At 46.6% G+C, this 22,752-nt stretch overlaps 1 protein-coding gene across 1 annotated transcript in view; it reads right to left on the bottom strand.

Annotated features, from left to right (window-relative positions):
- Positions 1–576: 576 nt before the first annotated feature.
- drc1 (dynein regulatory complex subunit 1 homolog (Chlamydomonas)) overlaps positions 577–22,752 on the bottom strand; it is a 133,686-nt gene continuing 111,510 nt past the window's right edge. The window contains exons 14-17 of the mRNA XM_038800120.1: positions 16,984–17,225; positions 12,112–12,255; positions 4,150–4,252; positions 577–1,025 (exon numbers count right to left, since the gene is read on the bottom strand). Coding sequence (XP_038656048.1) covers positions 963–1,025; positions 4,150–4,252; positions 12,112–12,255; positions 16,984–17,225 — 552 coding nt within the window. The 3' untranslated portion in view covers positions 577–962. The remainder of the gene's footprint in view (positions 1,026–4,149; positions 4,253–12,111; positions 12,256–16,983; positions 17,226–22,752) is intronic.

Genomic DNA, 22,752 nt, shown 5'->3' with positions numbered 1-22,752 from the left:
ACCGGCCTACCTGTCAAAGCTAGTGAATCTCTCTTCTCCCCCCCCCCCCTACTCCCCAGGACACCTATCCCCCCAGGACTTACCCAAGACTGGTTCTGGGACAGTTCCAGGCAGGGCACAACAGTACCTCATCTGGCTACTGCAGCGCAGTACCTGGGCAGGTCAGAGAGCTGTTGGCGAATCTGACTGGCCAACAGCTCTCCAAGGTGGGACTCCTTCCAGAGGGTTGGGGGGGAGACAGAAGTCCAGCCCACTGCCAACCAGGGCTCAATTGAGCGTGATATGGCAGTGGGCTTCTGAGAGTCAGCGGGAGCACGTAACACGCTGACTCTCAGGATGGCAAGCACCAACCGCTCGCCATTAACTGCTCTTGTGACCTTCACTAGCTGTCTCCTGCATACACACCTTCCCTAAGGTCTAGCATCACTGCCTTATATAGTTGTATTTGCAGCTCCCTCTAGTGGCTGCTTTTGACACTACATTAACCTTGTAATGCTGATAGTTATGACAATATCACATGTCCCACATTTCGCATGTTGCCTTGTAATCACTACTAGGTATCCATGAACCACTACATAGTTTTAAAAAGCAGTTTATTTCATGAATACCATCACAATTTTCCAAAAGCACTGACTTGTCTAATCATACATCTTCACTTAAAAAAGTGTTGCTCAGAAATGGGCTGACAGCAGGAAAAAAAAGAGAACTATTAACAATATAAGGGAATCATACTTGTACTGCGTAATGTTATTAAAAACAATATTTATTTTGATTATTATTAATGTAATGAATGATTAGATATATCAAGTATTAGAATACACACAAGATCTGCAATTCAAATATTTAATTTGGAGTGCAATCAAAAGCATTCCACAATAAGCTCTGAGTCCACAACAAATTGGATATAAATTCCTTTTCACAAAGTTTAATCATGAAAGCTGAAAATTCTTCAAGTTAGTGTCTTATTTTTGATCAGCATTAAACTGTATCAGTTGTGTTGGTGGAATCTCAAGTTCATTGTTTACCTAAGAGAAAGGACAACATTTTCAGATTAACAGTTAAATCCCTTTCCCAGAGTATTCAAAATTACAGTTCTTTTTTTTTCATAATGAGCAAAGGATTTCATATATAATATTATCTGAAAATCCACTGTGGGTAATTACAGGCAGTATTCATCTAAAATTCCTCATTAAAATTAATATAAAATACCTTTTTACATTTGGGCATGAATTTTCATAAAGATGGAAGGGCTACACACCTCAGCCATATTCTGGAAGTCCCTTGCCTAAACCCAGCACCCACTATTTTCACTGAAGGAGGAGGGTGGGGTGATCAGATGCAGCTGCATATGTAAAAATGCAGTTACCGTCAAACAAAAGTAATTATCATTAGTGAGATGTCCAAAACACAACTCGTGGGATTTAGGCATTCCAGGAAAAGGTTGAAAGCTGCTAGAACTACAGATATAGTCTTTAGTTTTGTTCTTTTTGTAACTTCTAGCCTTATCTATTGATTTACTCTTAGATTTGTACTCTGTGTCCCTTCCTGCCACATGGGGACGAATGGGAGCTATGGGTTGGCATGGAGGGTTTGAGGGGCTATGGAGGTAGGTTGAGGGCAGTGGTTGGCTTGGAGGGTCTGAGGGGCCATGGGGAAATGTGTGAGGTGGCAGGATTCCACCCAAAATTTCAGTTTTCTCACAATAAGCTCCTAGGTTTTGTTCAGCCCTCTCTTTAGGAAATTCTGGGCCCCACAACCACTGAACCACATTTCTCAGATATCTCTTATGTGCGAAGCGGACTGCTATAGGCTGCCTTCCCAAGTGGAAACTCAGGGGTATCCAGAAGACCTCTGGCCAAAAGCAATGTCAGTTAATCAGGATGAAAGCACACAATTCTATTTGTAATCAGTGTTTCTAGAATTGGGCAACGCTCACTCTAATTAAGAGGTGATAAATGCCTTCCTTAAAAGAGCAATACCAATAACTATTCAATGGACAACCTAGCCCACTCACTGTAGCTTTAAGCACAAATAACGAAAGAAAATTAAATTAGAGAAATGAGGTCTAATATAAACTAAATTTCATGCAATGCATTAGCAATGCAAATAAGCACACAGGTCATCACAAATCATAGTTCATGCATGGTAAAATTATCCCATTTTAGATGGACTGCCAGAACTGTAGAATCGGGCACTGTCAAACCATATTGGATGCTTTAAGGGTCTCAAGCATTACACAGGGGGATCTTACCTTTTTGGCTAATGATATTATAGCTTGACCCAACCTTACTGGGACACACCAACCATTTTCTTTTAAAAAATGGATATCACTAAAGTTGCAGGGCGAGATATTTCACCCAAAATAATTTGAACCATCGAAATTCAATAAAGTACTTTGGAGATAATACTGGTATTTCTCTGAAAGTTAAAACAAATCTGGACAAAGATAAAACTGCTGATTAAACCAAGGAAATTTCAGCGGCAGGAGGTAACGTACTAGGGATTAATTGTGGATATGGGAGATGAAGAAATATTCTAAAGTTTCAATTGATTATAATTTGGATGTTGGATTGGTTTATTGTCACGTGTACCTGGGTAGAGTGAAAAGTATTGTTCTGCGTACAGTTCAGAGAGATCGCTCCATACATGAAAAGAAAATACATAAGGCAAACATAAAATACACAACGTAAATACATAGACACAGGCATCGGGTGAAGCATGCAGGAGTGTAGTACTACTCAGTAGAGATGTGTGAAGAGATCAGACAATCCATAAGAGGGTCATTTAGGAGACTGGTAATAGCGGGGAAGAAGCTGTTTTTGAATGTTAGTGCATGATCTCAGACTTTTCTATCTCCTGCCCGATAGAAGAAGTTGGAAGAGTGAATAAGCCAGATGGGCGGGGTTTTGATTATGCTGCCCGCTTTCCCCAGGCAGCGGAAGGTATAGACAGAGTCAATGGATGGGAGACGGGTTTGGGCGGTGTTCACGACTCTCTGCAATTTTTACAGTCTTGGGCCGAGCAGTTGCCATACCAGGCTGTGATGCAGCTAGATAAGAGGCTTTCTATGGTGCATCTGTAAAAATTGGAAAGAGTCAAAGTGGACATGATGAATTTCCTTAGTTCCCTGAGAAAGCGTAGGCGCGATGGAACATGCCATGACCAAATAAGTTCAGGATAAAGAGGATTATTAATGGTCTGTAGGAAAAAGCTTTGTGGGGCAAACAGCCTTTTCTGATTCACCATTCTAGACACTATAAATTGAATGAGTTACACAAGTATTAAGCATGCTAAAACATACAGTGTGTACAAAGAAGCATGGTGTGTCAATTTATAACTACTTAGTGGAAGTTAAATGAATCACAATGTAATGTGAATGACTACTTTTTTTTAAAATAGCTGTACTTCTCCAACTTACAATATTGTTTTCTGACATTGAGTGGTCTGTTTCTGTGCTGTAAATTATATGTAACTTTCTTTGTCAAACATGGTTATTCAAGTTGAGTATCAAAGAAAATTAATTAAATATTAATAGACTTGTGGGACAGATCACACAGGATCTAATTTAATCTCAGTCACCTTGCGATTTACATATCTTTGAATATACTCAAAGGTGGTTTTTCTTTATGTTTCTTCTTTGTGACATAAAGTAAGAATTTGTAAAGATAAAAGCACAGAATAAAATCTTTAGCAAACCTGCAAATATATAGAGGAAGGAACCAGGAAAACAGAAGATATTAATGAAACGGAAGTGAGAACTGCCATTAGGGAATAAAACATGTACCTGTCCACTTGATATGTATTATCCTAAAAGCAGAAATACAATACATCTCTCAAATTTATTTTGTTCCCAATTACATTAACAACTGAATATTCTCTTACAAAAGTGTCACAAAAATGGAGCAAGGTTTATGATAGTTTCACAGGACAATGTTGGATGTGTCCACCTGTGGTCAACAACTCCGGTTTCATGTCCCATAGCCAGGCAGCCTGCTGATGGGTCACATGATTAATCATGACTAAGAAGAGACATTGAAGGGTGTATGTTATGTGGAACTGTACCTGAAGCAAATAAATCATCTCATTGCTTTCAAGAAGAGGAGAAGAGGAGAACAGAAGAAAAAAAAGTGTGGATCATAAAAGACTTACCCTGGAATGCATATACTGCTGAAGTAATATCCTGAACTCTGAATTTTGCTGAGAAAGACTATACCTATCAGCAATTAACTTTGATCTTTTGACCAAGACTTTGCTGCAAAAACAAGATGCATAACTTTAATACACACAAAAGCCTTCTTGAGCTAATATCAGTGAAGATTATCAAGATCATTGTCAAACAAAATTTTACACTGAGCAACATCAGCGAATTCAAAAGGAAGATGCCCAAAAACTTGCTCCAAGGAATGTCTTAAAAGGATAATAGGGTAGCACGGTGGCTCAGTGGTTAGCACAGCACCAGGGTTTGATTCCGGCCTTGGGTGACTGTGTGGAGTTTGTACGTTCTCCCCATGTCTGCATGGGTTTCCTCCGGGAGCTCCAGTTTCCTCCCACACTCCAAAGATGTGCACGTTAGGTGGATTGGCCATGCAAAAATATCCTCTTAGTGTGAGGGTTGTGTGTGTTATGGGGAGTGGGCCTAGGTAGAGTCCTCTTTCAAAAGGTCAATACTGACCCTCTTTGGGCCAAATGGCCTCCTACTACACTGTAGGGATTCTATACATTCTATAAAAAGAGAGATGGAGAGGGTTAGGGAAGGAATTCCAGAGTTTAGAACAAGTAGCTGTGGGAACATCGGCCAATGGTGCAGCGATTAAAATCTGGAATGCTCTGGGGGCGGGAAGGGGAGGGAATGGGTGCCTCTTTTGGGCTGGGAGGAATGGTTCACAGATGTTTGGAAGGGCGAGGGAAGGGTGGGGGGAGGGGGGGAGAAGGGTGTTGGGTGGACAGCCGGGTGGGGAATAGGAAGGGGGGTCGATAAAATGCTGGCGATGAGGGTCTCTTTATGTATGAGCTGACGTAGGGGTGGAGGCGGCGTCCATCTTGGGTGGGCCTTGGATTCAAGATAGGTTGGGCCCAGTTGGAGGTCCTCACAGAAGGGATATGGCTGACTCTACTAGACGTACTAAAACCCGCCCACTAGGTTGGTGACATGGAACTTTAGGGGATTTAATGGTCTGGTTAAAAGGTCTCGGGTGTTTATTCATTTGAGGACTCTGAACGCAGAGGTGGTCTTCTTGCAGGAGACATATTTGCGAATTAGGGATCAGATGAGACTGATGAAAGGGTGGGTGGGGCAAGTGTCCACTCAAATTTTGATTCAAGGTGGAGACCTTGATCAATAAGAGGATGGCATTTACGGTGACTAGAACTTTGAAAGACCCTGGGGGGAGCGGGGCGATATGTTAAGGTGAGTCAGGTGATGGCACCAGTGGTATGAGTAAACAATTATGCACCAAATTGAGACAACGCAGATCTTATCAAAACGGTGTTGGCAATCATCTCTGATCTGGACTCACACCAGTTGATTATGGTGGAGATTTCAATTCTATATTAGATCCGAGGATGGACAGGTCAGGCAGGTCCCAGGTCTCTGGTTACTTCTCGGATGGCAAGAGAGTTGGCTATGTTCATTATACAGTTGGGGGTGGTGGATCCATGGAGTTTTAATCACCCACAGGAGAGGGAGTTTTCTTTCTTCTCTCAGGTGCACCGGGTCAGCTCCAGAATAGAGTTTTTCATGGTGGGAAAGGCGGTACTCATGGGGGCGGTGGGAGCTGGGTACTCGACAATAATATCGGACCCTGCTCCATATTATGTGGATACGCGATTAGAGTAGGGCCAAGTTCAGCACCCACCATGGAGGGTGGACACATCACTCCTGGCAAACAAGAGGTTTTGTGAAAGGGGGACTTCAGCCATAAGGAATTACGCAAATTCCAAACAGAGTGAGGAGGTCTTGCCTTCCACATTCTGGGAAGTGTTGAAGGCGGTGATCAGAGCAGAAACAATATTTGTACAGGGCCCACAAGGCTAAGGCTGGCAGGGCTGAGAGGTAGAGGTTGGTAGACTCAATCTTGGAGTTGGATCGGCAGTACTCCACGGTCTCTACGGCAGAGTTGTTGGCAGAGAGAGAGGCTCCAAATGATGTTTGAGCTTGAATCGACGGAGAATATGGTGAGTCAGCTCCGCCATTTGTGAGGGACATTTTGTGAGTACAGGGATAAAGCCAGTCGATTATTGGCTCTCCAATTGAGATGGCAGGCAGAAACACGGGAAATAACTCAGGTTAAAGATGAGGGGAGAGAGCTGGTTACTGCCCCAGATATGATTAATGGAGCTTTTGAGGATTTTTTTAAATTGAGGGCTATACAAGTCTGAACCGCCAGAGGATGGCTTGGAGATGCAGTGATTTTTGGACAGATTGGACTTCCCAGTGGTAGAAAGGGTGAAGAGGGAGGGTCAGGAGGCACCATTGAGGCTGGAGGAAATTATACACTGTATTGGTTCCATGCAATCGGGGAAAACGCCAGGGCCAGATGGTTTGCTGGCCAAATTTTACAAACAGCTTGCAATCTTGTTGGCTCTGCACTTGCTGGGAATGTTCAACGACTCTCTGTTGAGAGTGGTGCTGCCTGCCAAGCTGACACAGGCCTTGATTTGTCTAATGCCGAAAAAAGACAAAGATCCCTTGAGTGTGGGTCTTATAGACCTATTTCACTATTAAACACTGACCCGAAAATACTAGCTAAGGTTCTGGCAAAACGTTGGGAGGGGTGCTGACCAGAAATTATCTCTGAGGACCAGACAGGATTTGTCAGGGGCCGACAATTGTCATCCAAGATCAGGAGGCTTTTGAATGTGGTCATGTGACCACAATACCTCTATGGAGCGGTGCTGGAGGTAATTATCTCCATGGATGCGGAGAAGGCCTTTGACCGTGTTGAATGGAACTACCTCTTCGGGGTCTTGGGGCGATTTGGCTTTTGTCCTATTTTTATTTCCTGGGTGAAACAGCCATATAATGCCCCCACTAATGCTAGTGTTCGGCCAAATGCTGTGAGCTCAGGATATTTCCGATTACACAGGGGTATGAGACAGGGATGCCCACTGTCTCCACTAGGTTTGCGCTAGCGATTGAACCATTAGCCATTGCACTTAGATCTTCAGGGGAATGGAAAGGTATTGAGGGGGGGGGGGGGGGGGGGGGCGGTGAGGAACATGGAGTGTCCCCTTACGCAGGCAATTTGTTGTTGAACATTTCTGATTCTCTCACAGGTACGGGTGAAATTATGAAACTGTTGAAAAAATTTGGATCCTTTTCAGGGTATAGATTGAATATGAGCAAAAGTGAGATGTTCCTTGTAAATTCCCTGGGGAAAAGGACGGATCTGGGGAGGCTGCCTTTTAAGCTGGCCAAGACGAAGTTTAGGTATTTAGGATTCAGGTGGGGCACAATTGAATACTGTTGCGTAAGTTGAACTTGACCAGTCTTGTGGAAGAGGTGAAGGGGCAGCTGAGGAGGTGGGATGCCCTCGCATGAACCTTGGTTGGTAGAGTACACGCGTCAAAATTAACGTTTTATCAAGGTTTCTATTGGTGTTCCAGAGTCTTCTGATCTCCCTCCCTAAATCTTTTTTCGCTAGGGTTGCTAATCTCTGTCTTTGTTTGGACGGAAAAGATTCCTTGGATTAGAAGAGCTTTCCTGCAGAGAAGGCAACAATCAGGTTGGTTGGCGCTACCAAACCTGATGCTCTATTACTGGGTGGTGAACATTCGGAAAGTGCGAAGATGGTTTGAGGAGCCCAGTGCGGGGTGGGGTCGGATGGAGGAGGCGTCTTGCATAGGGTCATGTCTAAGGGAGTTGATTACGGCCCCTCTTACGTTTGCCCAGTCAAACTCTCAATGAGCCCGGTGGTAGTGGCATCTTTAAGCATTTGGAACCAGTTTAGACAACGTTTTGGACTGGGGGACATCTCTCTAATCTGCATTAGTCATAGGTTTGCACCATCAAGGTGGGATGCAATGTACAGGATATGGAGGAGAAGAGGGGTTGAGAGGTTCAGGGATTTATATGTGGAAGGGAGCTTTGCGAGTTAGAGGAAATGGAGGACAAATTTTAACTCCTGAGGGTGAGTGCATTCAGGTGTTTGCAGATGAGGAACTTTATTCCTAAAGGGCTGTCCTCGTTGCCAAGACCGACACTGATAAATAGGATGCTATCGTGGGATGCGATGGGGCAAGGGAACATCTCCGATATATACAATTGTTTGCTGGAGACGGGGAACCATTACTAGAAGAGGTGAGGGGCAAGTGGGAATTAGAGCTGGGCCTAGGGCTAGAAGGAGGGATGTGGAGTGAGATTCTGCATAGAGTGAACTTTACTTCCTCCTGCGCAAGCTTGAGCCTGATACAATTAAAAGTAGTACATAGAGTGCACTTAACTAAGATGCGCATGAGTGGGTTTTTCCCTGGGGGTGGAGGACAGGTGGGAGCATTGTACTGGGTGGGGGGGCCTCAAATCACTCACAAATGTTCTGGTCCTGCCCCAAGCTAGTTGAGTTCTGGGTCTCATTTTTTGAGATCACGTTGGAGATAATTGCGGCCAAACTAGAGCCAGGCCCGCTTGTAGCGATCTTTGGAGAGTTGGACTCCCCGGAGCTCCTTGAGGGGGGTGGGGGGAGACTGACGTCTTGGCCTTTGCCTCCTTGGTGGCTCGGAGGCGGATCCTGCTTGGGTGGAGGTCGTCAGTGCCAACCAGGGCCTCGGCATTGTTGAGTGGCCTGGCAGAATTCCTGCGATTGGAAAAGATTAAATATACCCTGAGAGGGTTGGAAGGAAGGTTCTATTCCAGGTGGATATCGTTCATCACTTTCTTTAAGGACCTGTTTGTGGCCAGCAATTAGGGGGACGGGGTGGGAGGCGATAAGGGAAGGAAGATAGTGGGGCTGAGGGAGGATAGGAGATTTAGGATTGGTGCTGTTACTTTGTTAAAAGAAAAATGACCAACTGTTTGTATGATATAGCTAAGTCTTTGTATGTAAGAATTTGATAATATTTGCAATAAAATAATTTTTTTTTTAAACTGGAATGCTCAATTGGGGAGCACAGATATCTCGGAGGGTTGGTGGACTGCACCGCGGAGGGGGTTAGAGAGAAAATTTGGGGGGGGGGAGGATTTAAACAAAAGCAAACCATTTTTAAACCATTTAAAAATCCAGAATAGGTCAGTAGGCAGTATCATTAAGTTACTGCTATATCCAAATAGTAACAAAAATTGTAACCATTTTCTCAAATATTGATAGATAATCCTCTACAAATAAAGCTTAATGGAAAGGGATAACACACTTAAGCACAGGACGTCCGCACATGACCTTGGCTAATACTTATCAGAGGCATCATATTTGGGATTATATAGCAAACAGCTCTATTCTGCATTTATAGTGCATATAAAAAATTGCATTGCATTCTTCAAAGTGGCAGCATAGGCAACTTTTCTAACTCGATCTATACTACCAAAATAATTTAATTGGTTATTTACTTCATTGATCCTTTGCAGAAAATTTCCTGTGCATAAGTCAACTGCTACGTTTGTCTACACAACAGTAACCCTTCAAAAGTACTCCATGAACTATGAAAGGCTTTGAAAGTCTTTCAGATATGTTAAGATGCTACATTAAACATATTTTTTTTCTTTTTGAAATAAATTTGGGAACCTGATATAATTTATTTAAACCTGTAAATTCTGTTTCATTATGAAACTATTGTGGGTCAACAACACTACAGCACCTCTGAACTTTCATGCACTGTCAATACCACTGGCTACATTTTAGTGTTTTTGATTACTTTCTTACTTGATTATTCTAGCTCCCATGTCTTAGATCATTCTCAGCTGAGTCGTAGCTAACCAGAGCACCAGGAACATTTATCCTTATTTTGAAATCTAAATAATCATGTGGTCTCATGAATTGTAAATGAGCAAACTATCTGGCAATTTCTTTTAGCTACTGAATTCAGCTTATCTTTCCTGAAACACTTGTTTCATTTTCATAAGACAATCAAATGTTAGAGAATGTATTGTTTTAAAAATTGAACAACCAAAGAAGTGATGCCTATAATATAGTTCAATACTTACAATTGACATCCTTCCACCTTGCTCGGGGGTGGCAGATAATAAAAGAATGTAATTCTAATAACTAAGCTCATCTTTGGGTAAATGGCTGGCAGAACCAGTCGGTCTGTTCCTGGCTGTAATTTTTTTCATAGAATTTACAGTGCAGAAGGAGGCCATTCGCCCCATCGAGTCTGCACCGGCTCTTGGAAGAGCAGCCTTCCCAACTGCACACCTCCACCCAATCCCCATTACCCAGTTACCCCACCCAACACTAAGGGCAATTCTGGACACTAAGGGCAATTTATCATGGCCAATCCACCTAACCTGCACATCTTTGGACTCTGGGAGGAAACCGGAGCACCCAGAGGAAACCCACGCACACACGGGAAGAACATGCAGACTCCGCACAGACAATGACCCAAGCCGGGAATCGAACCTGGGACCCTGGAGCTGTGAAGCAATTGTGCTAATCACTATGCTACCGTGCTGCCCTGAAACAGAAAATTAGCATATTTTGTTTACCTATATGTTTTTAATTTAATAATTATGCGCCTTCTCCTTTAATTTCTTCCCATTTTGGGAGCCTAATTAATCCAGACAGTTTAATCATAATTGAATTTTCTCTTTTAGAAGTTTACAATTGGATCCTTCATTCCAACAAATTATCAGCATTTGGGCCCAAGAGGAATTAATTGTCAAGACTTTCTCAATTTTGAGTTATACATACAAGGAAACTGCCTGTCAGAAGAAACTAACCCTCAACCATACAATTATTTTTCTTTCTAGTCGATTATAGATACAACTTTCAACATTGGGTCAAACCAGCCTTGTACAGGAATCTGGGCGTGATTTAATGGACTCACAGCGCCTGGCAAGAATCCGTGCGAGACGATTGAACCTCGCCAGGTGTCGAGCAGTTTGCGAATAAAACCGTCTCACTTCCGTTGGCGGATGCCAGAATTCGCTTGGGTGCGCCGAGAAAACAATAGTCACCAATTAAGGCCATTCTCATCTCATTCACGAGATGGTCGCCCAATCCAACGGCCTCCTGGGGTCACTTGGGAACTGGCTCACAGCACGAGGTCCCGCGAGAAATGATTGGTCCACTGGTCCACACAAGCGAAGGCTAGGCGAACAGCACCTGGGCAGGGGGGGGGGTTCTTCCAAGCCATTGGAGGCCCCTGGGTCAAGGGCAGGGTTCTCCCCCTGGCACTGCCAGCTGACAGGAGCACTGACAGGGTTCCAGGGTGTCAGTGCCAAGGCATCTGGGTGGCACTGCCATGTCAGGGCCTGAGGGGAACGATGCCCGTGGCAAGACGGAAGGTGGGGGAGAATATGAAGGGTGGGGGTTGACGGGCAGGCATGAGTGGCCTCCAGAATGTTGACGGGTGCAGGGTGGGAGTCCCGAATAGGGGGAGGCCAAAAGAAGGTGCAAGGTAGCCTGAAAATGGGGGTCCTCAGCGTCCCAAGGTGGGGTGACCCCAAGGGGGGTGGGGCAATACCCATCTGCGGGGTTGCCACTGCCCGTGGGTGGGGGTTGTGGGGGTCCCTCAAACTCACTCAGAGATCGAAGCACCCTTCCAAAATGGCAGCCCGATCTCTGAGGAGCCTGTCTGGCCAGCGAGCTAGGGCTCCCCAGTGCTGAAAATAATTCCAAGTGTGGGCTTGCCCGGAGAGGAACTCGCTAGGGCCCAAAAAATGACTAAGTGCCATTCAATAGCAGTCAGGAGCTCGCCAACGCAGCCGTCAAGGAGATTGTGGGGAACCTCTCTCACTATGACACTTTGAACTTGTCCCGTTCAATCGCGCCTCAAACTGCAGATGTGACTGGCATTAAAGAAACAACCACTAAACCAAAACTAGCAGAGCATATCTAATTTCCGTTATGCTACTCTCGCACCATTACCACGTTTTGCCAATTGATCCAAGCCTTACCAGGTCACGTATAAACAGCAACATGGGTACAGAGGGAAATTACCATTAGTGTGTGATATACTTACTAATATTTTTCCAGTGCATCTTCTAGACAACTCCAGGTCTTCAATTTGTGTTCAGGTATGATTTTTGCCATGATATCCCAGTAAGCACTATCCTCAGAACTATCTCTCTCCTTCACAGTAGTCGCTTTGGGCTGTGATTTTTCCCTGAGGAAAATAAACCTAATAAAATTTTGCTGGGAAATTATGCTACACTGTATTCATGTCTTTCACCATTGGTCATAATCAAATTGCAAAATCACCGACAAGAAACAGATGACAACATTTTCTGCAATTTGCAGAGATTTTGATTTTTTTTTTCTGATCAATCTCCCACAATAATATTGCACATTTGCCAGAAAAATGTGTTATTTATGAATGACTATATGCAAGAGAATTGGTGACTGTATGAACTTTCGATGCTATTGGTTGATGATACCAATTTCAGGGGAGAGATGAGCTGTGTCTATTTTCCACATCCTATTTTGAATGCTAGTGACCAGAATATCTTGTGTGGAATATTTGTGGGAAATCAGTATCTGGAAGAAAATAAATGTACATAAGGATAAGGAAAAGAAACATCAGACCAAAAGGTTAATCAGAAACTGTGCTTAAATGATATTAATTTGTGAGAGGAGTGCTTACAAAAAAGCCAAACAGTAAAGCTTATAAAAGGGTTTTAAACATGTATAATTTTAAAACCAATTCATATGAAGCTTCTGAGAGTGAAATAAAGATGGCAGGATGGGTGGTGTGTTGCAGCTGTAACATGTGGGTGCTGGTGGACACCTGTATGATCCACAGAAATCACATTTACTGCGTCTGCAGCTCAAGGAACGTTTACTCAAAGTTGATTAGCTTGAGTCTGAGCTTCGGACACTGCAACGCACCAGGGAGGGAAGAAGTTACCTGTACACTTTGTTCGAGGAGGCAGTCACAGCCCCTAGGCTAGATGCTTCAGATTTGATTCGTAGTTAAGGGCAGAAGGCTGTGACTGTAAGGGAGGCAAGTATAGGAATCCAGAAGGTAATAGTCTTAGCCCTTGCAATTGTCTGACAGGTTTGATGTTCTTGCAGCTTGTGAGAAGGGGAGCAGAGACTGGAGGGAGGATGAGCCAACTGACCACAGTGCCATAGTACAAGGGGCCATTCAAGCGGGGAGGAAGAAAGAGGAATATAGCTATGGTTGGGACAGTATAGTTTGGGGAAAAGAAACTGTTCCCTGCAGCCAAGAACGTGAGTCCCAAAGGCTACGTTTTATTTCTGGTGCCAGGGTTAAGTGAGATGGAAAGGATCTAGTTGTCATAGCCCAATGATATAAGTAGGACTAAGAAAGATGTTCTGTTTAAGGAATATGAGCAGTTAGGGGCTAAATAAAAAAGTAGAACCACAAAAGCAATAATTGTTTTTGAATTCGTTTGTGGGATATGGGCGTCGCTGGCTGGGTCAGCATTTGTTGCTTTTCCCTGAGGGCATTTATAAGTCAACTACATTGCTCCCCATTCAATTAGGTAGTCATGTAGGCAAAATAAGGTAAGGATGACAGATTTTCTTCCCTAAAGGACATTAGTTAACCAAATGGGTTTTTACAGCAATCAACAATGGTTTCATGGTCGTTATTAGACTTTTTTTCATTGAATTCAAATTCAACCATCTGCCCTAGTGGAATTCAAACCCATGTCCCCAGAGCATTACCCGGGTCTCTGGATTACCTAGTCCAGTGACAATACTACTATGCCACTGCCTCCCCATGATAATCTCAGGAATACTACCTGAGCCACGGACAAAATGATATAGGGAAAATAAGATTAGAGAGCTGAATGTCTCGCTCAAAGATTGGTACTGGAAAAATGAGTTTACATTCACGGGGCACAGAGCAAAAGAGTGAAGTATGCTGCGACCAGTATCCTGGTGAATTGCATATTTTGAGCTGTTGAGAGGGCTTTAAACTAAGAAGTGTGGGGGGGGGGGGGGGGGGGGGGGGGGGGTCTCATGTGAGGGGGGAAAAGGACAGGGCAATTGTGTAAGGCAACAATACAGGTAATGATAACAAGAATCTGACAGAGAGGGACAAACATAAGGGTGCACCAGCAAATAAGGCCAAAAAGGGAAAAAATTTAAAAAGGCAGAATTAAAAGCTCTTTGTCTGAATGCTCGCAGCATTCGTAACTAGATGGATGAATTGATAGGACAAATAGAAATACATGAGTACAATATGATAGCCATTACAGAAAGGTGGTTACAAAGTGATCACGGCTGGAATCTGAATACTGAGTGGAGAGAGGATTGGTTAACTAACAGGAAACAGAGAGTTGGGTTAAGTGGATCATTTTGGCAAACTGTAAGAAGTGGAGCGTCACAGGGATCAGTGCTGGGACCTCAACTATTTACAATCTATGTTAATGGCTTGAATATAGGGACTAATTATATTGTAATTAAAGTTGCTAATGATACAAAGATAGGTAGAAAAGCAAGATTTGAAGAGGGTAAAAAGAGTCTGCAAAAGGGAAATAGATTGATTTAGTAAATTGGCAAAAATTGAGCATAATTCCTGAGTATATGTGAGTAAATGTGAAGTAGTTCACTTTGGCAGGAAGAATACAAAAACAGAACATGATGTTAAAATGGAAACTGACTGCAGATGCTGCAGTACAGAAGGATCATGGTGTCCTTGGCCAGGAATTTTAAAAGGTTAGCATGCAGGTACAGGAAATTATCAGGAAGACAACTGGAATATTGGCTAGGAATGCTGCCACAAGTAACTCACCTCCTGACTCCCCAAAGCTTGTCCATCAGTGACAAGGCACAAGTCAGGAGTGTGATGAAATACTCCCCCTTGTCTGGAGAAGTGCAGTTCCAATAACACTCAAGAAGCTTGACACCATTCAGGACAGAGCAGCCCATTTGATTGACACCCCCTCCACTCCCTCTACCACCAATGCACAGTGGCAACAGTGTGTACCATTTACAAGATGCACTGCAGCAACTTACCAAGACTCTTTCGACCGCACCTTCTACACCCCCAAACCACTACCATCTAGAAGGACAAGGGCAGCAGACGCATGGGAACACCACCACTTGAAAGCTCCCCTTCAAGCCACCCATCATCCTTATTTGGAAATAAATCACCATTCCCTCACTGTTGCTAGGTCAAAACCTTGGAACTCCCCTGCCCCCCGCCCCCCCAACAGCACTGTGGATGTAACCACACCACATGAACTTTAATGGTTCAAGAAGCCAGCTCACCACCACATTCTCAAGAGCTATAGGGGTGGGCAATAAATGCTGGCCTAACGAGTGATGCCTACATACCAAGAATAAATAAATAAATTTAAAATTGTGAACAGGATGGGAGCATAAAAGTAGTAAAGTCTTGCTGCAACAGTAGATAAAATTGAGAGACGACATCTAGAGTATTGTGTATAGTGTTGGCCTCCTTACTTAACAACAGATATACCTGCATTGGAACCGGATCGGAGCAGGCTAATTCCTGGGATGAAGGGCTGTCTTATGAGGAATGATCGAGCTGGTTGGGCTTATATTCATTGGAGTTCTGAAAAAAGTTATCTTATTGAAACGCCTAAAATTCTGAGAGGGATTGACGGAGTGGATGCTAAGAGGATGTTTCCCCTCATGGGGAATCTAGAACTTAAGGGCACAGTTAAAAATAAGGGGTGATTCGTTTCAGGTGGAGATGAGGAGGAATTTCTTCTCATCGAGGGATGTTAATTTTAGGAATTCACTTGCAATTGAAGTTGGGTCATTGAATACATTCAAGGCTCAGTTAAATTGATTTTTGATTTACAAGGTAGTCCAGGATTATGGAGGACAGGCAGAAAAGTGGAATTAAGTCTACAATCAGAGCAGCCATGATCCTAAAATGACAGAGCAGGTTTGACATGCTGAATGGCCTAGGCCTGTCCCACTTTCAATGAGCTGAAGGATTTTTCGTTTACAAGGGCCAATTGATGATTCTTACAGCTTTTCTGAAACAATGCACATTTTCATTATTCTCACCCACATTTTAAGTAATTTCCCTTTTGCTTTAATTCTTTCAAATTATTATAACTGCTTCTCACATGGTACGAACATTCAGAAACATTCAGTTATTTATGCTGATGGCAAAATCTTTGGCTACACAAAATAAATAGGTATCCAAACTTAGCTGCAAATTACTTTCTTAAGCCTATAATAAAACGCAAATATACAGCATCTCGCTCCATCTTACTTCTTCAAAGATTAAACTGTAGCAATGCCTTTGAGCATCTGTTCTGATTTTTTGGTTACCTTACGTCTCTTCTTACATCCTCTATTGGCATTGTATTTATATACTTTCTTTCCAATACTGATCTCACACAAATATATGATAGTCCTGACCACCAGCTTTCAAAAAGGCAAGTAGAAATTAACCAAGGCTTATTTATCTCCTCAAATTGGTGTCATCAACCAACATTACTGATAGTTAATGTCATTACCATTTTAAAAAATACAGCCCTTAACAGCTAGTTTAGGGAAATAACATAACATTGCAGCACAAAGCCATACAGACTGAGCATGTTCAGTGATCTTAATTTGGGCAGTGGTGTAACAAGGGGTATAAGCGTTTGACTCCTCATCACTATGTAGTAAGTCATTCCGGAAAGTCCATGTGAATGAGAAAACTGTATTGGTCTTGCCTACGATTATCTTTGCTCCCCATTTATACCATGTTGAGTAGTAGAGAATGGCCACTTGAATAAGGTTTAAAAGGGCTGCCAGAAACCATGAATCTGAAGTCCTGCATGGGTATCTGCAGCCAGAAGACACAGGTATAAAAATGGTGGGCAAGTATCCTCAGGGACAAAGAATGGTGTAAAGTTAGGAGTTATAAAGGCTTAAGAAAAAAAAAATGACACACCTTGATTGCTGGTTGTCTTCAAGGAAAAGTCTTAGGGTTTTAAGGATGTCATTGGGATGAACCAGCTCCACATGCTGTTTGGCGAGCATTTCTGTGCACACAGTGGCCTCTTGCTCATCAGTTTCAGTTATACAAACTTCTTCTTCATCTACTGGTTCCATACCATCTTCTCGCATTGCTGCACTTTCTTCGAACTCTTTCTGTATCTCTCCATCAAGTCTGTGCAACAAATCTTCAGTCTCCTAAAAGCAACCGATACACATAATTACAGAATGGAGAAAGCCCTTGCTGCTGATCCTGAAATGCCTATATTGTGTGAAACTAAATTATTTTCAATACAAATGCTAGAAATACAGACTTCCGGTGGTGGCCATGTGTGAGTGGTTGCACGCAAGGCAGCTCTGCTTGAAGGCGTAGAAAAGAGCTCTTTTTACCCAAAAGCAGGTGTAATTTCAATAGAAGTGCGTAACTGAAGATCGGAGGAGAAGCTTTCCCAGGAGGTGCATGTCTGCAGGGTACCGAATCCGGCAGAAGGTGAAAGATCTGGCCAAGAAGTTGGAAGGGACCTGTGGCACAGCAGCTAGTGGGAAGATGGCAGAGGGGAAAGGGTCAATGCAAGTTGGAAAGCCCCAGTTGATGGCCATCATCAAGGAAGAGTTCAGCCCACCAGTAGAGGAAGGAGATGCAGGAGTGTCAATCGAAGCCCATCAAACGGACTGTGACACCCCTGAAGGGCTCAATGAAGAGGGTAGAAAAATGTCTGGAAGCTCAGGGGTTGCAGATTCGAGAGATTGAGAGGATGATCTCTAAATACAGCGATAGTGATGGCCTTGGAGGCGAGGCACTTAGGAGACCTTTGCAAGATGTTGAGAGCAAGGTGGAGGAGCAGGAAAACAGGTTGGCGGACCTGAGGAGCGAGAGGTTGCCAATGCAGAGATCGGAGGCGCGTCACCAAGCGAGACCCCCCTTCCTGGTTGCAGCCCTTCATAACACATGTGCCAACGCCCACCCCCTCACCCCACCCCCTCACCACATAACGCCTCACCTCCATCCGGCTGTCTAACCATACAAGTTGTCTCGTGTCTTGCAGGACCAGCCCGTGATGGTCCCGGCCCATCCGGCGACCCCATCCCCAGCCAGTGCCAGGGTCGGTGCCCCCCAGGGACGCGAACACCGACAGGGAGGGTAGCCGTCACAACAGCCCTCCGCCCGATACAAGCCAGGACACAGCGACCCAGGGGATGGACACACAGGGGACGGGCACACAGGACAGGCACACAGCACCCAACGACACAGGGAACAAACACGGATGAGACGGACACAACGGCACAGGGGACCAACACACTGGGGACGGACACTGAGCACACAACGACACAGGAAACCAACACACAGCACAACACAACACAGGAGACCCCGGACCTCGGGTCCGATGACGACACAGACTTCCCGCCACTGCTATCTCCGACACCCTCCACCAGAACAGAGACTATCACCTCGGTTTGGATCTTTAGTGAGGAGGCTCCTGGTACACTTACTGGAGAGCACCACACAACCGCTCCGGTACAGCAGGTGGAGGTAGAAGCAGCCGAGGGGCCAGGCAGTCGGAGGGCAGTCCGGTCCCAGCAACCAGCTGTTACCCAGTCGGGTCCCGGGTTCCTGGAATATCCAATCCCACCCATAGATTAGATGCAGTCAGTAGCCCAGGAGACCAGACAAGGGGATGACGGCCGGTTTCCAGCACCTGCAGACACAGGTAGAGGAATCCAACCGCATGCAGAAGCAGGGAGTGGTGCCAGTCATACGTGTCACCCAGGCTGAAACTGCACGAGTGGCGCTCGCAGTTGAAGCTATGGGGCGAGTGCCGGATATGGGTCAGGTTATGCAAGGCCTGGGGCTATCTGTGCAGGCGTGGCCATGGCCCAGGACATGGCTGCCCACTCACAGGCAGCCATGTGCCAGAGCTGTAGATTGCAGTGGCGCTCCTCAACGTGGCGCAGTCCCAGCAGGCCATGGCTAAGAGCATCGGCGCCAATGCCCAGGTGCTGGCCAGCGTCACACAGACCCAGAGAGAGATGGTGCAGTCCCAGAGAGAGATGGCGCAGTCGCAGAGGGAGGTGGCGCAGTCCCAGAAGGAGGTGGCGCAGTCCCAGAGGGAGGTAGCACAATCCCAGTCAGGGATGGTCCACTCCAAGTTCCATGGCCGCTAGCATACAAAATGTGGATGATACAAGAGTTGGCCTCTAGGACTGGCAGCGCCAGATGCGGGGGGGGGGGGGGGGGGGGGGGGGGTGGGGGGGGGCTCGGGGATGGCTCCGCTCACACCCCCATGGAGAAGCCCAGGGGCCATTGGCCACCCAGAGGGAGGGGGGGGGGAGGTGCTGGGGCCCGTGCTGATGACTCCTGCAGCGGAGGTCCCGGAACACCACAGCATCTCAAAATCACCCCCATCTCCGTCCCCGGTGCAGCTGGTGGGCAGCGGGCAGGGCAGGGTGGCACCATGCTAGCCAGGATGCCCGAGGAGCAGCCTGGTCCACCCAGGCCGGGCTGCCCCAGGAAATGTGCGCCAACAGGGGCTATACCATCTGGGGATCCACCTAGGCGTAGTGATAGGGCCCATAACGCCAGAAAGATAGACACTTAAGTAAGTTGGCACGGTGCAGGCCACAGTTCAGTTATAGGGGCTAGGGCACATGTTCACATTAAACACCTATGTTATCACCGATGAAAGCCGCCTCTGTGCTATGTCTGATGTGTGCAGGGTTGGTGCGGGGTGAAGGCCACCATGGGGGTGATGGAAGACTGAGCCCAGGTGGGTGTGCCGTGCAGTCCCCCAACCCTCCCTCCCCCCCAGACGTCCCCATCACCCTGTCCTCAGCAAAACGGCAGGGCCATGTGACGGAGTGTCCAGGTGGAGGGTATTACTGTGGGCATTAGCCAGCCATTGTCTAACAATGTGGAGCTCGGAGCGGGCGGGGCCTCATCAGGCGCCTCCTCCTCCTCCTCCTCGTCCCTCTACGGCCCGCTCCGCTACTGCGGCCTCTGCCTCCTGTCTCAGCCTCATGCGCTTAAGCTCCCACAGGGCTGCATGCAGGGCAGCAGCCCCCACCACAGCGGCCAGCATCGCTGGGTGGTGCCCAAACATTATAATCTGCAGGGGATGGCGCAAATGTTATCATGGTGCATACACCCGTGGCCAACCAGGTGCCATGGACTACATGGTCGCTGCGGTTAGCAGTGCGTGCCCCAGCCACGCATGCCCCCCAACCCCCCGTCAGTGCCCCCCGCTCCTGGCACCCGTCCCTGCTGCCAGGTCTATCGTTTAATGGCACTGCCCTCACTGGGGGCTGCCGTGTGTATGGCCCTGGGTCATCCCCCCGGTAGGCGCCGCCGGTTGGGTGGGGTGGCCAGGGAGGGGGCCGGCACTCACCCATACGGCCGTGAAGCCTGCGCTCACCCAGCGCCCGGGGTGGCTGCCCATCAACATGGCCGCCGTAATGGCATCCGTTGCGTGGGCATCGCCCTATCATGATGGGGTGTCCTCGGCCGCTCAGCCTGTTCCCCCTTCCCCGACCCTGGCAGGCCTCCCCCCGGAGCAGCCACGGCCGTGTCCCTTTCTGGAACCCACGGTCCCCCCACGCCAACCCCTACCTCCTCCCGCATCCTCAGCAGCCAGCACGCCGGCTTCACAAAATTCTATATGTGGTTAGAACCATGCCGTCGTGACTTCGGCCCATCCGTGGTGCAGAATCCCTACGTCCCCAGAGAATCGGCTGTCGGGGCACCTCACGCGATTCTCCGGGGCCACGCAGCAGGCGCCACAATTCTGTCGTGTTGGGGGCTTCGGAAAATCGGGTATCAGCGCCAAACCGGCGTCAACGCCGATTTCGGCGTCGGAGCCGATTCTCCAGCCGATTGTGTTTTGCGATTTTGGCGCGGATCTTCGGAGAGATGCGGTGTTCGTTAAGGTGAGGGATCTGTACCTGGCGTTTGGCAGTATAGAGGAATTGAAGGAAAGGATAGAGCTCCCGAGAGGAAGTAAGGGACTTCGAGCAGGAGGTTTGGAAAGAGCTCCCCAGGTTGCCGTGGTACACCCTGTTGGAGCGACTGCTGCTTCCAGATTTGGAAGGGGAGGGCAGGATCGGAGACACATAATGGTGGCTGGGAGAGCAGGGAGGTGAGCAGGTGGTGAAGATTAAGGAGAAGTGGGAGGGGGAGCTGGGAGGGGAGATAAACTGGGGAGTATGGAGTGAGGCGCTACGAAGGGTAAATGCGACCTATTCGTGCACAAGGATGAACCTGATACAGATCAAGGTGGTACACAGGGTACACATGGCTCAGGCAATAATGAATGGGTTCTTCCAGGGAGTGGCAGAGAAGTGTGAGAAGTGTGGGCTTGGGGCAGCGAATCAGACATATATGTTCCTGCCTTCCTGCGAGATTCTGGGTGGGAGTGTCTGTGTTGCGAACAAGGATAGTGGGGGAGGAGGTTGAGCCCAACCCTTTGGTGGTGATATTCGGGATATCGGAAAAGCCGGCGCTGGTGGAAGGGTGGAAGGTCGACGTTGTGGCCTTCATCTCTCTGATTGCCCGGCGAAGAATTCTGTAGGAGTAGCGGTCAGCAACGCCACGGGGTGGCAGCTTGGCTGGAGGACCTTTGCTTTTCTTCAGCTGGAAAAGGTAAAGTACGAATTAAGGGGTTCAGCGGAGGGCTTTGAGGCATGGTGGGGGATATTCATGGCCATGTTTGAGGAGCTGTTCATTGCAGATGTGGGGGGGGGGGGGGTGAGGGGTTGAAAAGGGGAAAAAACTGTAGGAACTGCTTTGTTGTGTGTTGGGGAGTTTGCTCCCTGATTGGTTTATGTTTTGTAACCTTTTATGTAATTTTGGAATAAAATACATTTTAAAAATGACAAAAATGCAGGAGATACTGACCAGGTCTAACAGTATCTATAGAGAGGGAAACAACAGGCGCATTTCAACTAATGGAGCACACCAGAATGACAGGGGGTGGGATAGCTTGATCATGGTTTCGGACAATGCTCGGCACAACATCGAAGGCCGAAGCTGTGCTGTACTGTTCGATGTTCTATGTAAAAGGGAACAAAGTCCCATTGTGAGTGCGTTTAGCCGCATTTTTCCCAGCGCTTGCAGAGCCAAGAAACATGGCTTTAGATAAGGGGTCTAAGTGGGGAATGTACAGCCGAGGGCACACTTTTGTGCGCTGAGGAGCTCCACTCGCCTCAGTGCAGCAAGAGATTGGAACGCCATTTTTAAATGGCGTCCTGATTCCCGAGGCGCCTGGCACAACCCCCACCCCTCTCCCAAGCCCCAACGCATTATGGGAGTTTTCTGGCACCTCGCAGTACCCTTGCCAGCTGGAAGTGCCAGCTGGACACCTTGGCAGTGGAAGGCTGACACTCAGGTGGCACTGCCAGGGTGCCAGTGCTAGGGTGCCCAGGTGGCACCAGCAGTGTCATAGTACCACCCTGCCCAAAATATATGCAGCTGGGGGCCTCCGCTGCATCGAGCTGCTTTTCGTGCACAGCGTGGCCCATGGATCGCTCCAAACATTAACATTTCAGTCTTATCTAATGTGCTGGAGATGCTCATGGGACATTAGGACAGGGGAATGCAAAGATTTTTACTCTTGACTACTGCTTCCCAAGAGTGGTCAATATGTCATCTCCATGATGTTTGAAGCTTTTCCTTTAGTATTTTCATCTATATCTGCGACTCTAGGCCAGACACTTAAAATTGTGGCTGACATCA

The sequence above is a fragment of the Scyliorhinus canicula genome, chromosome 6 (genome assembly GCF_902713615.1).
Source record: "Scyliorhinus canicula chromosome 6, sScyCan1.1, whole genome shotgun sequence".
NCBI classification, from domain to species: domain Eukaryota; kingdom Metazoa; phylum Chordata; class Chondrichthyes; order Carcharhiniformes; family Scyliorhinidae; genus Scyliorhinus; species Scyliorhinus canicula.
Note: the sequence above shows the minus strand (reverse complement) of the source record. Positions and strands in the feature narration are given on the sequence as shown.